This window comes from Agelaius tricolor, unplaced genomic scaffold (assembly GCF_023055355.1).
Source record: "Agelaius tricolor isolate 1412-34295 unplaced genomic scaffold, bAgeTri1.0.p SCAF_23, whole genome shotgun sequence".
NCBI lineage: Eukaryota > Metazoa > Chordata > Aves > Passeriformes > Icteridae > Agelaius > Agelaius tricolor.
Window position 1 is genome coordinate 6,162,030 of NW_027269283.1, and position 12,737 is coordinate 6,174,766.

Sequence of the window (12,737 nt, forward strand, 5' to 3'; positions counted from 1 at the left end):
TTGTGTCACCAGCAGCTGAACAGTCCCTGGGAGCACAGCACCACAGGCAGCATCAGCCTGCACCACGCTGGGAACCAAAAGAGCTGTTTGTACTCTCCAGGACGCCCATCTTCAGTGTCAGCATGGTCTTCAACCCACCCAAAGCCTTTCTGCTGGACACAAGGCATGTGGTGACAGTGTGTGACAGCAGGTTTGTGTTTGGCACAGCTCAGGAGTGCTGGCCAGTTCACACAAAGAGGGACCCCCAATGGGCCCAGCACCTCCTCTGCCATGTTCAGTGATTCCTCTGCAGCATCTCACAGTGATGCTGGGAGCTCCTGCAGCAGGACAGGTTTGGCCCCACAGGCACTGAACTGTTCCTTCCTCCAGGCAGAAATGCAGGGTGGAATATTGCCCCATGCCTCACCTGCTCAGTGCCAGACTGCCACAACCTCTGGGGACACAAGAAGTAAGTCACACACTTGTAATATCATCCAGTGCTGGGAAAAACTGCTGTTGGAGAGGACATTTAAAACCTGAGATTTGTAAATTTTTTAACACAGAATAATTTGGGCTTTTTAAAATCCAAAATGCTGAGATTCTTGTCACTGTGGTATGCAGAGACCAACAGGCTGTGACATCAGCCTAAGCAGACGTGGCTCTGGCAGGCACTTGGTTGCTCTCCAGGGCTGTCAGACCTCTCATTCCTCTGCTAAGGAAGTTTTCCCTCCAGATTCTATTAGGAAATGCTTCACGACCTTTGGAAATTCGATTTAATTTTGATTTCTGCTTGTGGATTAGCATTTGGTCAGCAGGTTATCAGGCCAGGAGGAGCCACTGAAAGTTCATTTCTTTTCCTCAGGAAGTTAAAGTGGGAAGATCTTTCAAACCCAAACTCAAAATATTGATTGTCACAAAGGAGCAAGATCCCAGAGTGGAGGCAGGACAGAAGCTCACCCTGAGAAGCATCAGAAACCAGAATCCCATTCCAAGCACTAAAAAAGTAGGAACATTTATTAAAAGAGTTACATGACAAATGTATGCTGAGCTCCCACTGAGCACTTCAGATCCTCCTGGGCAAGGATGGGGAGATTCACTTCAGAAGCCACATGCAACAAATTCACTTTTCCATTCTATCAGGAAAAATTCTACCTCAGAACAAATTCCCCAATTCCGCTGCAGCACCACATCCAACTGCTGTGACTGTGACCCCAAAATCACTCCAGCTTCTCTAAATAAATGTTTGTACACAGAGCTGCCAGTCAGGTTTCTAAGTCAAACTGTACTCACACAAGCCAAATCATTTTAAAGTACCTTAAATATTACCAAGAATCTTGAATCAAGTTTAGTAAAAAAAAGGAGATAATGCTGATCCTGGCATTCCACTCTCGCTGCTCTCTTCCTCTCTCTGCCCCCACAGTCCTCTCCGTGCCTCAGGCTGCACAGCTCACACCAGAAACACGATCAGGCCCTGGAGGAGAGCAGGGAGAAACACAAACACATTATTTCCCATCCAGAAATGTTGGTTCACAACACACAGCAAAGACAGAACCTCCTGCAGAAGTCCTCATGTCCAGTTTGTAACAAGGAGGACACAGAACTCTTTGGGAGGTGTTGGGGAATGGCCTGGCTCCTCCAGGACACCTCCAGGGTGAACAGGGCTGGAACTTGGGGCAATTCAGGATTCTTTGAATGGTGCCACTGGAGAGGGCTTGCCTGAATGCCTGGATCCACATCAGAGCTGCTCCCACTGAGTTCCTCAGAAAGAAAAGAGGCTCTGGACAGGAAACTGGGACCTGCCCCAGTGCCTGAGCACTGCTCATGTTGCAGCCGGGCCCACACCTTGTGTGGGCATCACATCCTCAGGAACATTCCCTGACCAGGGAGGTCAGACAGAGCAGCCCTTTCAGTCTTTCAAGGATTGAATTCTACAGCCCTTGCACACACAGCCAGCACTGGCAGGGTCCTGTGACCAGCCCTGGAGCCTTACAGGAGGGAGAAGCCATCAGAGCACTCACCGCTTTTATCTGAAAATCCACATTCACCAGGGGAATGCGCAGCACCTTGGGCAGAGGGATCCCCATGCTCAGGGCACCTGCAGGGGACAGACAGGTCCTCAGCCCACCACAGAGCTGCTCCAGGGAGGGCACAGGGAGCAGGGCTTCCCAGGCCATCACTGTGTGCTTGGCTTTCCTTAGTTCTCCATCACTGGCTGCTGCCAGAACTGGTGCTGGGGTGGGATGGTGGAAATATAAGGTTGGACTTTTAACTACATCCTCAAAATTGGGATTTCAGGATTTTAATGGCTCCAGCACTCCTTGTACCTCTCCCAAACCTACCCACCCACACACCCACACAGACACAGACACAGAGCTCCCTCCTTGCCCAGAGCTCCAAGTGCTCCCAGCATTACAGCCATCCAGGTCACCTTACCATTGATGGCAGGCATGAATGTTTCCACAAGCAAATTGCTGCAGTGGGGCTTCAGGGTGGAGATCTGAATCAGAGAAGGAACAACCATGTAGGCAGCACTGCCTGGCCCATGCCAGTAGCAAGCAGGACCCTTGGGACTGCAAACCACTGCCCACTGACACAGCAAAAGAACAGTCCCTCTTCTCTTTGAAGTGAATCTACTTTTCTTCTTCAATTTGTATTCAGTCCTTCCTTTAGAAAAACTTCTGCCTCGTGACACTTCTGCTGCAGCTCAGTGTGAGCTTTGCCCAAGCAGAGGTGAATAAACAAACAGATTTCAGCTTTACATTTTCTTTATTAGAAAAGGCAGAAGGGAAAAAGAAACCCCAGCAACAGAGGAATTGCTACAACCTACACCACAGAGCAGCTAACAGCTCTGACCATCAGCAGGGGTAATCCATCAGAGCATCCCACAGCCACTGCCTGGCTCCCTCCCTCCACAAGAGCCACAGGGCATCATGCTTGGCTGCTCTCCCTGCCCAGTAAAGCCCCGACTCGTGCTAGAGACTTACATTACTGATGCCAACATCAGAAGACTCCAAGGAGAGGGAAGTGCTGCAGGGAAAGGAGAGCAAACAGCAGGTCAGACACAAGGCACCAGCCAGAGCTCAACGCCAGACCCGGCCACCTCCAAGCACACTCAGCCCCTGGGCAGAGACCCACAAAGGGACACCTGCATTGTGACATGAAAAACAGGGGCTGGCACACTTGCAAGAGAGAAAAGAAAGCAGGAAAATAAAAGCTTAACCTAATTTTAATTTGCTTGTCAATGATGCAGCACTGCAGCAGGGCACACAGCTCCTGGCTGCGCCTTCCCTCTCCCTCCCTTCACTTTCAGGAAGGAGACAGCTCCTGCCCAGCTGGGAGCAGAGCTTCCTGTGGCAGGGGGGCTGGAACTGGATGATCTTTAAGATCCCTTCCAACCCAAACCACTCTGTGATTCTATGTAAAAGCACACAGTCTGGTGAATTTGCTACAGCTCCTCATCTATCACTGCAATCACACGACTATCCATACCTAAAATGGATGCTTTATTTCCACTTTCAATTTCTCTTTTCTACTTCTATTGAATCTTGTTATACCCTTGTCTATTGAATTAAAAGCCTTTTGACGCATTTCTATTCCCTATATCGCTGCATACAAGCTATGCCAATTTTGCTTCTAAATCCAGCTCTTTGACAAGCTAAATGGCCCCAAATCCTCAAACCTCCAGCTATAAGGAATGCTCTCCAATCTTTAATCATGCCTTGACTGGCATTAATGACAGCACTTTCCTTTACTGCTTTATCATTCATGTCCAATATCAGGCATTTCGAACCACTGCCCAGGATCAAAGTCAAGCTGACAGTCTTACAATTATTCAGGTTACCTCATTCCTCCTTGTTATAAAACTGACACACTTTTCCTCCAGCCTCTTAAAACTTTCCAACTGCTGCAATCCTTCCTGAACTACCCCATCTGCCTTATGCCATCAGTCAGGTATGAAATTCTCACATTCAGATGAATGTGAATTCAGATGAATTCACATTCACATTCAGAATGTGGCTTACAGACACAGAAAACATTTCAAGGCAGGAACCCCAGAGCTACCATTGCAGCACAGAGAATGTCCCCACCTGTGTGAGGGGACAGCTCACCTGCCCAAGGCCAGCTGCAGCATCAGCCTGCCCCCAACAATGGACACACGGACATTTAGAGCAAGGTCCTGCAGGCAGAGAGGGAGAGGTTCAGCAGATGGAAAAATCCCCATCCCAGCCACCTCTCACCCAGCTGGCTGCAAACTGCACCCCCCCGAGGCAGCTCCCTCCACACTTACAGCCTTCAGCAGCAGGAAGTTGAGGATGGACCCATCTAAGTGGTTACCAAACAGCTGAATCAGGACTGAAAGCTTGACACTGGCTTTGTTTTCTTCCAAGAGGATGAGCGGGTTTCCTCTCAACACCAGTTTGATGCTCAGAGGACTGGTCCCGCTGCAGGCAGAGCACTGTGGGAATTGGGGACACATGGAGCTGGCTGCTGGCACCCCACACACCAGCCAGGCAGGGGACTGGCAGTCCTCGGGCAGACTCTCACAGCCCCATAGCTCCACAGGGCCTCCCCCAGGTCACACACAGCCTGGACAAGCCAAATTACAGGGCCAGCAGCATGGATCAGCTCTCATGCTGAGGGCAGAAGGGATGAGGAAGGCAAGGTGGACACAGAGAGGACTGTGGGTGTCAGAGGGTGCCCAAGAAATGGGATACACAGGAAACAGGAGAGATTTGTCAGCTTTCTATGGCAATGGCTACAGGCTGAGAGAAGGCTTTCCCCTCTTCAGGGAGCAGAAGGCTGGAACAGACAATGGCACACAGGGGTACTGGGCAGGGCTGTGCAAAGCCCCAGTCCCTTCTCCCACTCCCAGCTGGTTGGGCAGCAGGACAGGCTCAGGCCATGCTGGTGCAAGAGGAGGGGAGCAGAAGACTGGGGACCTTTGGCAGGGGCATGGTGGCACATCCAGGTGTATCCTGGAGAGCTTTACACGAAGCCTTGAGCCAGGACAAGCTGCTCACCCCAGCAGGAGCGATGGTCCACACGGCCTCGCGCAGGCGGCTGGCACCGGAGAACTGAGGAACAGAAGCACCAGGAGCCCCAGTGAGCCCTCCAGCTGATTCCAACAACTCCCATCCTGCTGGGCCACCCCACCACACGGCACCCTGAGCCCCCCACTCTCTCCACTGCTCCCCAGCTGTCAGGGTGAATCCTGGTGGTTGTTAAGGTGGAAGGTGATGTTCCCCAGCGTCTTTCAACACCTGCCGTGTGCGGACCCCAACACTTCCCATGGGAAGTAGAGATCAGAGGCATGGGAAATGCAAACACCCAGGGAATGGCACTGCAGACATGCAATGTCTTTTCTCTGTGGCACTTTGCAGACTCCTTGAAAGGCTGACAGCCTGCAGGAGTCCATGGCACAAGCAGTGCACAGCTGCTCTCAACCAGTGTCCCCAGGGGTGTCCTTGCAGACAAGAGCACAGCTGGGCAGTGCAGGTGCTATTGCAGCTCTCTGAGAAGGGCAGGAGGGAGGCAGTGCTGGCAACGAGCTCACACACAATGCACAGCCAGGGACAGGCACAAACAGCCCTCCCTGATGCTGTTACTGTCCCTTGTCACCCACTCCAGCACGAAACACAGCCCTGCTGTACTCACAACGTCTGGCGTGCAGGGGAAGGTCTGTGGGGGCAGCTGGAGCAGGAGGGACAGGACTGCATTGAGGAAGCTCTGGCGCATCACCAAGAGCAGGAGCCGGTCCATCAGAGGAGGCAAAGCAGAGGGGGATGAGTCGTGGGGGATGGTGCTGCCTCCCACCTGCTTCACCACGCCCTGCAAAGAGAGGTGACACGGACATCAGCCCTCGAAGCATGGTCAGATCTCACAGGAGTGCAGCAGTGCCGGGTGAACATCCCTCGGGAAAGCACCGGACTTGAGCAGGTCGCTCTGTTTCATAGATGGCAGGAGCTGACAAAGGCAAGCCTGCCTTACTGAGGTGCCATTAGCTACTAACACACTGTCCACATCACAAATCAGTGCTTCACTCCATCCCTGAGGTGTCACTCCAGGCACCAAGGGGTGATGGTGCTGCTCACAGTGATCCCAGACCCGCCCCAGCCACCCTCCAGCTGCACAGACACCCGCACTGACACCAACTCTTTGCTAAGGAGACTGATTCTAACCATCCGGGGGGCTTGGGGGCAAAAGCTCCTCCCAATGAAGTCATTTCAGCAAAGTTAGCTCAGCAGCATGGGTTTCATAAGCTGCAGTGCTTCCTTTCAGCCTCTGCTCCTCTTTAGTGCTCATGTCCCACTGGCTTCTGTCTAGCTGCTTGGTTTTTTTAGCAAGTGGTTTACTTTTTTTGCTGGATTTTTTCCCCCACTTGCTTCTGTCCAGCTGCTTGCTTTTTAAAGCTCTCCTGTTAGCAAGTAGCTTGCTTTCTGCTGTTTGGGGGTTTTTTTCCCTTACAGTGACACAGAGGTAAAAAATGCATCTGTTAGCCTGGTTTATCATTCACCCATCGCAGAGACTAACAGCAAAGGCAAAAAGCACCAACACCAGGACTGCAGGGCAAGGGGAGGAGAACTGCTCATGCCATGAGAAGGAGAACTGCTCATCCCAGCAGCTACATCCAACAGACACAGCCTGGGGCAGGCTCAGGTTGGGGTGGCACACAGAGCACGAGAAGAAGAGCCCACACAATCACTTCGTGGTGATTTGGATAAAGATCTAAGCACTTAGGAGCTGCATTTCCAGGACAAATCATAAGCCCAGCTCCTCGTGGGATTCTACAGCTCCCATGGGATGATGGAATGCACAGCCAGGCTCCCAGGGTCCCGCTGCCCAGCATTCACTTACATCTAAATCCAGCCCAAGGAACTTGCCGGAGGTGTAGGGGATGCTGGCCAGCTGGTAGTGGATTGTTCCTGCTGTGCCGACCGGGATCACGGCTACACACAGGAAAAGGATCGTTACAGCTCCGGGAAATCAGCAACACAACCTCCCCTGGCCCCAGGGGCCACCAGCCCCCACACCCACACAGGTCCAAGCATTCAGGGCTCAGGGGTGCTTGCTGATACTCCAAAAGGCCAGAACATCCCCAAATTCAGCTTGGTGGGATCTGCCTTTAGGATATAGCACAAAAAGAGCATCAAAGAAAACAAGAAAAATCCAAAGGTGATGCATAAAAATAGAATAAGGAGGGCTTAGGTGGGAGCAGTTCACTGGAATGCTGGGGTGTGAATTCCAGGCTCACCAACAGCCCTGCAGAAGTGCTGGACTTCTGCTGATGCACTGAGGGGCTTGGTGTAGGAAATGGGTCCTGTTCCCACTGTGGGAAGCACAGGGCAGCAGTGCCTCACCCTCCCCAAGCCGCTCACCATTGAGAGTGCTCAGGAGATGGATGTTCACAAGGTTCATCACGATATCCACCACGGGACAGAGCTGCAACACAAAGCACACCTGGGACTGCTCAGCTCCAGCACCAGCACCCACCCTGCCCAGAGGCCCTCCTTTCCCCACCAGGGAAAAAGCTGCATGGCAACAGACACAGCTGGGGTGCTGTGAAACACCTGGGGCACTGGAGCATCCCTGGAGCTGTGGGGCCACACTGAAATGCTTTGATCTGAGGCATTGCCCTACAGGCAGCAGCCCTGTGGACACCCCAGCCCCATGGCAGTGATGTGGGAGAGCAGCACAGAGAGACAGTGGATCTTGCTGTGCCCTCATAACCAGTTTTTCCCAGTATTTCTGTGCCTCAGCTGTGATAGGAACACAATCCTCAGCCATACCAAAGCAGGCAGAGTCGCTGTCAGCTGGCGAAGCACCAGCTCATTCACTGACAGGGTGAGCAAGCTGGAAAAGAAAGAAAAAAACCTCAAAACCAGCACAAACAAAGCTCCAGGACAGGAGACAAAAAGATCTCCAGGTTTCATTTTGCATTCTCCTGTACCCTCAGTCATCCCTTCAGGGCCAGTGCTGTGGCTGATGCTCACCAGAGCAGGGGCTGGAGATAAAAAAGAGCCACTTACCCCACTGGGGAGAGAATTTCACTCATTGCTGAGAATCACAGAATTAAGGTTGGAAAAGACATCTAAAATTATCAAGTCCAACCATCAGCTCTGCACCACCACCATGTTCCCCACTAAAGCACATCTTCAAGTGCCATAGCCACAATTTTTTAGCACTTCCAGGGGTGGTGTCTCTACTACTTCCCTGGGCAGCCTGTTCCAGTGCTTGACCACCCTTTCTGTGGGGAAAAACTTTCCTTCAGCTCTCAGGGAGCTTTCACTGCATGAAAAGAGTGAGCCTCTCACAGTCTAACCTTGTGCTTGGTATCTCCCTCAGGTATTTAAATCAGCGCTGTAGTTATGGGAAGAGGGAGCTGTTAGGAAATATCTTCATGTTACTTACTGGGAACAAACAATTTGCATCTGGAATAACAAGAGGGGAAATCTGCTGTGTGACATTTCCACACTGCTGCTGAACAACTCACTCAGGACCTGTGATGCCTGCAGCAGCACAGAGGCAGTTTTGTCTGATAATCAATATATTTCTGGACTGTTGAGTTGGCAAGACACAGACAGCAGGAATTCATAGAGCACCTGTTATTTATGCCCAAATTCTGCCTACAAATGGATCTGAGGAGCTGCCATGAAGTCATTTGTGTATATCTACATTTCTCTTGCCCCCCTAGGAGTTCACTTCCTGCAAACCATCACTTTAATCCTGCTAAAAATTAAACCATGACCCCCAGAGCAGGTGAGTTGTGTTGCTCTGTTCACTCACACAGCATTTTTCAAATCAGCTGCTGCACTGATTGAAATATAATGCATAATGCAAAAATTAATTAGGAGAATTTCAATGAACCTGAAAAGTGAGTAATTCAAAAGCAATAGAAGAAAATATTTCCCGTTATCAATTTACAGCTGAGTTCATCAATACATGAATTCAGCAAATCCTTGCTGTCAAAAATTTAATAAGACTGAGCAAGAGATGGGACATTTACATGGAATTACACACAACCACAGCAGTCAGAGGGAAACTCCACATGCCAGGCATGGGACAGCAGCCAAAGGCAGAGTACAAAACCAGGGAATGTAATGGTCCTGTTTTCCTGGAATCCTCCCAGCCCTATTACTCCTACCCTTTGGATATCAATTCTCCAGCTAAGTCTAGAGAAAGTGTGTTGGGAAAGGTGCCAAACCTCATGCTTCAGATCTTAAAATTTCCACAGGCAAACAGGGCAAATTAACCCTCATTCCACTGATGCAATTGGCATTGGCAATAGGGAAGAAATTCCACCCCTGAGGCCTGGCTCTGTATCAGTGAGCTCTGTCTGTGTCCTGGCACAGTGTCCATATTAATAAAGAGGAGAGGATTGCACATAACAAAAACATAAATCCACAGGCACTTACCCAGAAAGGACCTTGATCTTTATGGCCCCAAGAATGCAGAGACAGTCTTCAGTGACAACCTGGAACGTGCCAGATTCAAAATTTGTGCATTTAATGTTTGCAGTAATGTTCACCTCCACTAAGATATCAATGAGTTCTGAGAGCAGGCCAACCAAGCTGCAAAAAAAGCAAATGGGATTATTGCATCTCTCAGCCTCTACACACAGAAACTCACCAAAGCCAGGAGAAACAGACTTCTCCATTTCCTGCAATGCCACACGTCATCTTTTGGTGTCTGTTTTGCTCTGTGACTTTATTTTAGGTAACAAACACTTCAAAATCCTTAAGAGACACAAAATATGCCAGGGTAGGGGTTTCCCTCACTGAATCCCCACTCACCAGTTGCCTCTGAGCTGCAGCTTTGCCCCGATGGTCAGCTGGACCCCGATCCCTGGCAGCAGCACCACCGACAGCCTGGGCACCCGGACCTTGATGAGGTGCAGGCTGTGAACAACAGCAAAGGCTGGCACAAATGAAAAACACCTTCCAGCAGCTGAGCAGCTGCACCCAGGGAGGACCCACAGCACCCCAGCCACCTCCAGCTGGAGGTACAAGGATGAGAGACAGCTGGCTACAAGAAGGCAGCCTGGAACCAGACTGGGGTGGAAGCTGACCTTGGAGAGCTGTCTGCTTTTTCCCTCTGTGGTGCCTTTTGCCTCTCTCAGTGCTGCCAAGCATTAACAGCACCACCAGAGCTGTCACTCTGCACCTACAACCTGCAGTGTGCCTTGCCAGGGCCACACTAACATTATTGGGTCAGAATTTCAGTACCACAGTAAAACAAAGGTAACAGCCCAGGCCAGCCCTGCCAGGGACAGCTCAGCCTGTCTTGTTCAGAACTGATGCTGAAGGGGCACTCACAGGGAAGCACTTACTCCGTGATGCTGGTGGGAGAGCTCAGCTGACTCCCTTCACCCATGATGTTGGGAACCACGAGACCCTGCAGGTGCTGGTGGATGAGCCCACTATGAATTATGGCATCTGAGAGAACTGGAAAACATCTGTGTGTGAGGACCAGTGAGGGCAGCAGTGACCTCTCCCCCCTCACACACATCCATCCTGGCACAGCAAAGCCCCTCCACTCCCCAGAACTCCTCATGGAGAGACATCAGCTGTCTCCATGCAGTAAAATAACACAGGGATGGTATTTTACAACTTTGGTGCAACAAACCAAAACTGCCCTTGGTGAAGTAAACAGGAGGAGCAGCCGTGGAAAGCATCCCAGGCCCCAATTCAAACATCACAGCTTGGCTGTGCACTGCCAGGAGCACCAGTGACCCCACTCAGAGGCTGCATTCCACTCACAACTCATCTCCCCTTTGTCAAAGAGGTTTTTACTTGTTGATTTTTTGCCTGTTTGTTTTTGCTTTCAGCTTTTGGAGTTTTTTAGTAGAAACAACTTGAAACAAGCCTGAACATTGCAAATATTATTATGTCTGCTACTTCACAGCAGCTGTTTGTCAAATATCAGCTGCTCCAATATGGAAATGAGAAACTGAGGAAAAAAAAAGAGGAAATAACCCAGATCTAGCCCTGAAATTCTGTGTGGCTGCTTGGAGCTGAAACATGCCCCAGTCCTGGAGCAGAGATTTCCCTGACCCATGAATCTGGTGATGGCTCTCGGGGGCTCTGAGCAAAGTCTGCCGTCCTGAGGAATTATGAAATAAAGATGATGGGGAGTAAAACTCAGGAAGTTTTACCCCCCACAGAGCTTTCAAAGCAAACACAGCTTGGGGGTGTTTTTGTAGTTACCATTCTGCATTGCCCGCGGGCTGACGGCGCAGGACAGACCAGACAAGACTTCCTGCGAGGGTGAGAGGAGGCCACAGAAAAAAATGATCCCAAAAAGCTTCAAAACCTTCATCTCCAGAAGATTTCCCTGCTGGCAAGGGAGACATCAGAGGGGACAGTGAGGGAAAAAACTCTCAGAAGCGACCCCAGTGTCTTTATGAGGAAAGAAGTCAAGAAAGGAATCCCTCCTTTACTCTTTATCTAGATCAAAGGAGACTCTGTTCAAGCCCAGAGCAACAGAACCTTCTTCAGGTCCACACACATGGACAGGCTCCACGTGTGGGTCAATAAAAGCCCTTTCCTCATGCCTTGTGACTGGCCCAAAATGTTCACACAAAAGAAGCCAAACTTGATGTTTAAGCTATTTCTGTATCCCTACAATACAGGTCTTTTGGTGAGGGGCTTTGCCAAGGGAAGCATCTGGGGATTATCTGTGCTCCTTCTACCTTTCAAAAGCAATAAACTAAAGAACAAGTGATAAAAATAAGCCAGCTAGAAGTTATAACTTAATAACTACTAACATAAATTTAATTATGACATAGCAGACACAGGGAGGTGATCAGGAGCTTGGTGCCCAGCACAACCTCCAACCAAAGCAGTCAAGCACTTCCAGCAGGAGGACCCTGCCACCACACAACCAGCACACAGAAGATGTCACCTGGCTCAGCTGCAGCCAGCTGGGATGGGCTCTTGGCTCCACTCAGGCTCCTCTGGACTCCTCGAGGCTCTGCGATGTCCCTTTGTTCCCCACATCTGAGATGAAAGTAGCATCCCTTATATAAAACCTGCAGCCAAGTGGACACGCCTCTTCTGCTCAGCCTCCCTGTCCCATGATCAGGCATCCCTTTGCTCCTGCTCCTGGAAAGCACCACCCAGATGCCAGCTTTTTTATTAGAAACAAGGCAACACCACTGCATCACCCCCTGAGTCACTGCTCACTTGGCCTCCGGGTGCTGCTTTCCGGCCACCCCATCTGTTCCAAAAAGGGTGCCCTGCACAAGTGGATCCCAAATCCCTATGGGGAAAACAACCTTTTTAGGAAATAGTGGGAATTACTGAAGAACGCTGGCAGAAGTCTAATGTGACTTATGTGACTTCCTGTGCAGGAAGGCAGCAGAAAGAGGGCAGGAAGAGGGTTCCAGGAGATTTAGACCTAGAATTCAGACCTATCTATTTTTGGCAACCTGGCAAGGTGTCAGATTTTAAAGACTCATTCTAGTTTCAAGTGAAGTACTGGGAAAATATTTTCTTGACAAACAGCAATGCTGAGACTTGCAGAGACCTGATAAAGGTTGGCATTTAGATTGATTTCAGATGGGTCTGTAAAGTGCCATGTAAAAAAGTGAAGTTGTATTGAAATGCACAAATCCAATTATTAACTTAGTTTTGAATAAGCAACACTTACGGTAGCTGAACACTGGTAGCAGCAACACGGATTTCAAAGTCTCATCCTGCAGGAATAAGACTCTCAGCCCTCAGCAGATGCCTTGGCTGGGCTTAGCAGAAGTTTCCATT

General features: G+C 50.2%; 1 protein-coding gene across 1 annotated transcript; it reads right to left on the reverse strand.

The window, feature by feature from the left end:
• Window positions 1–965: 965 nt before the first annotated feature.
• LOC139599388 (BPI fold-containing family B member 4-like) lies at window positions 966–11,403 on the reverse strand. The gene is made up of 15 exons (XM_071446652.1): window positions 11,184–11,403; window positions 10,307–10,421; window positions 9,771–9,875; window positions 9,393–9,548; window positions 7,767–7,830; window positions 7,356–7,419; window positions 6,835–6,926; window positions 5,635–5,808; window positions 5,001–5,054; window positions 4,268–4,435; window positions 4,089–4,156; window positions 2,964–3,006; window positions 2,413–2,476; window positions 1,998–2,074; window positions 966–1,450 (listed from the first exon to the last, which is right to left on the reverse strand). Exons 1-15 carry the CDS (start codon window positions 11,293–11,295, stop codon window positions 1,427–1,429), a joined length of 1,380 nt encoding a protein of 459 aa, XP_071302753.1. The 5' UTR covers window positions 11,296–11,403; the 3' UTR covers window positions 966–1,426.
• Window positions 11,404–12,737: the final 1,334 nt, after the last annotated feature.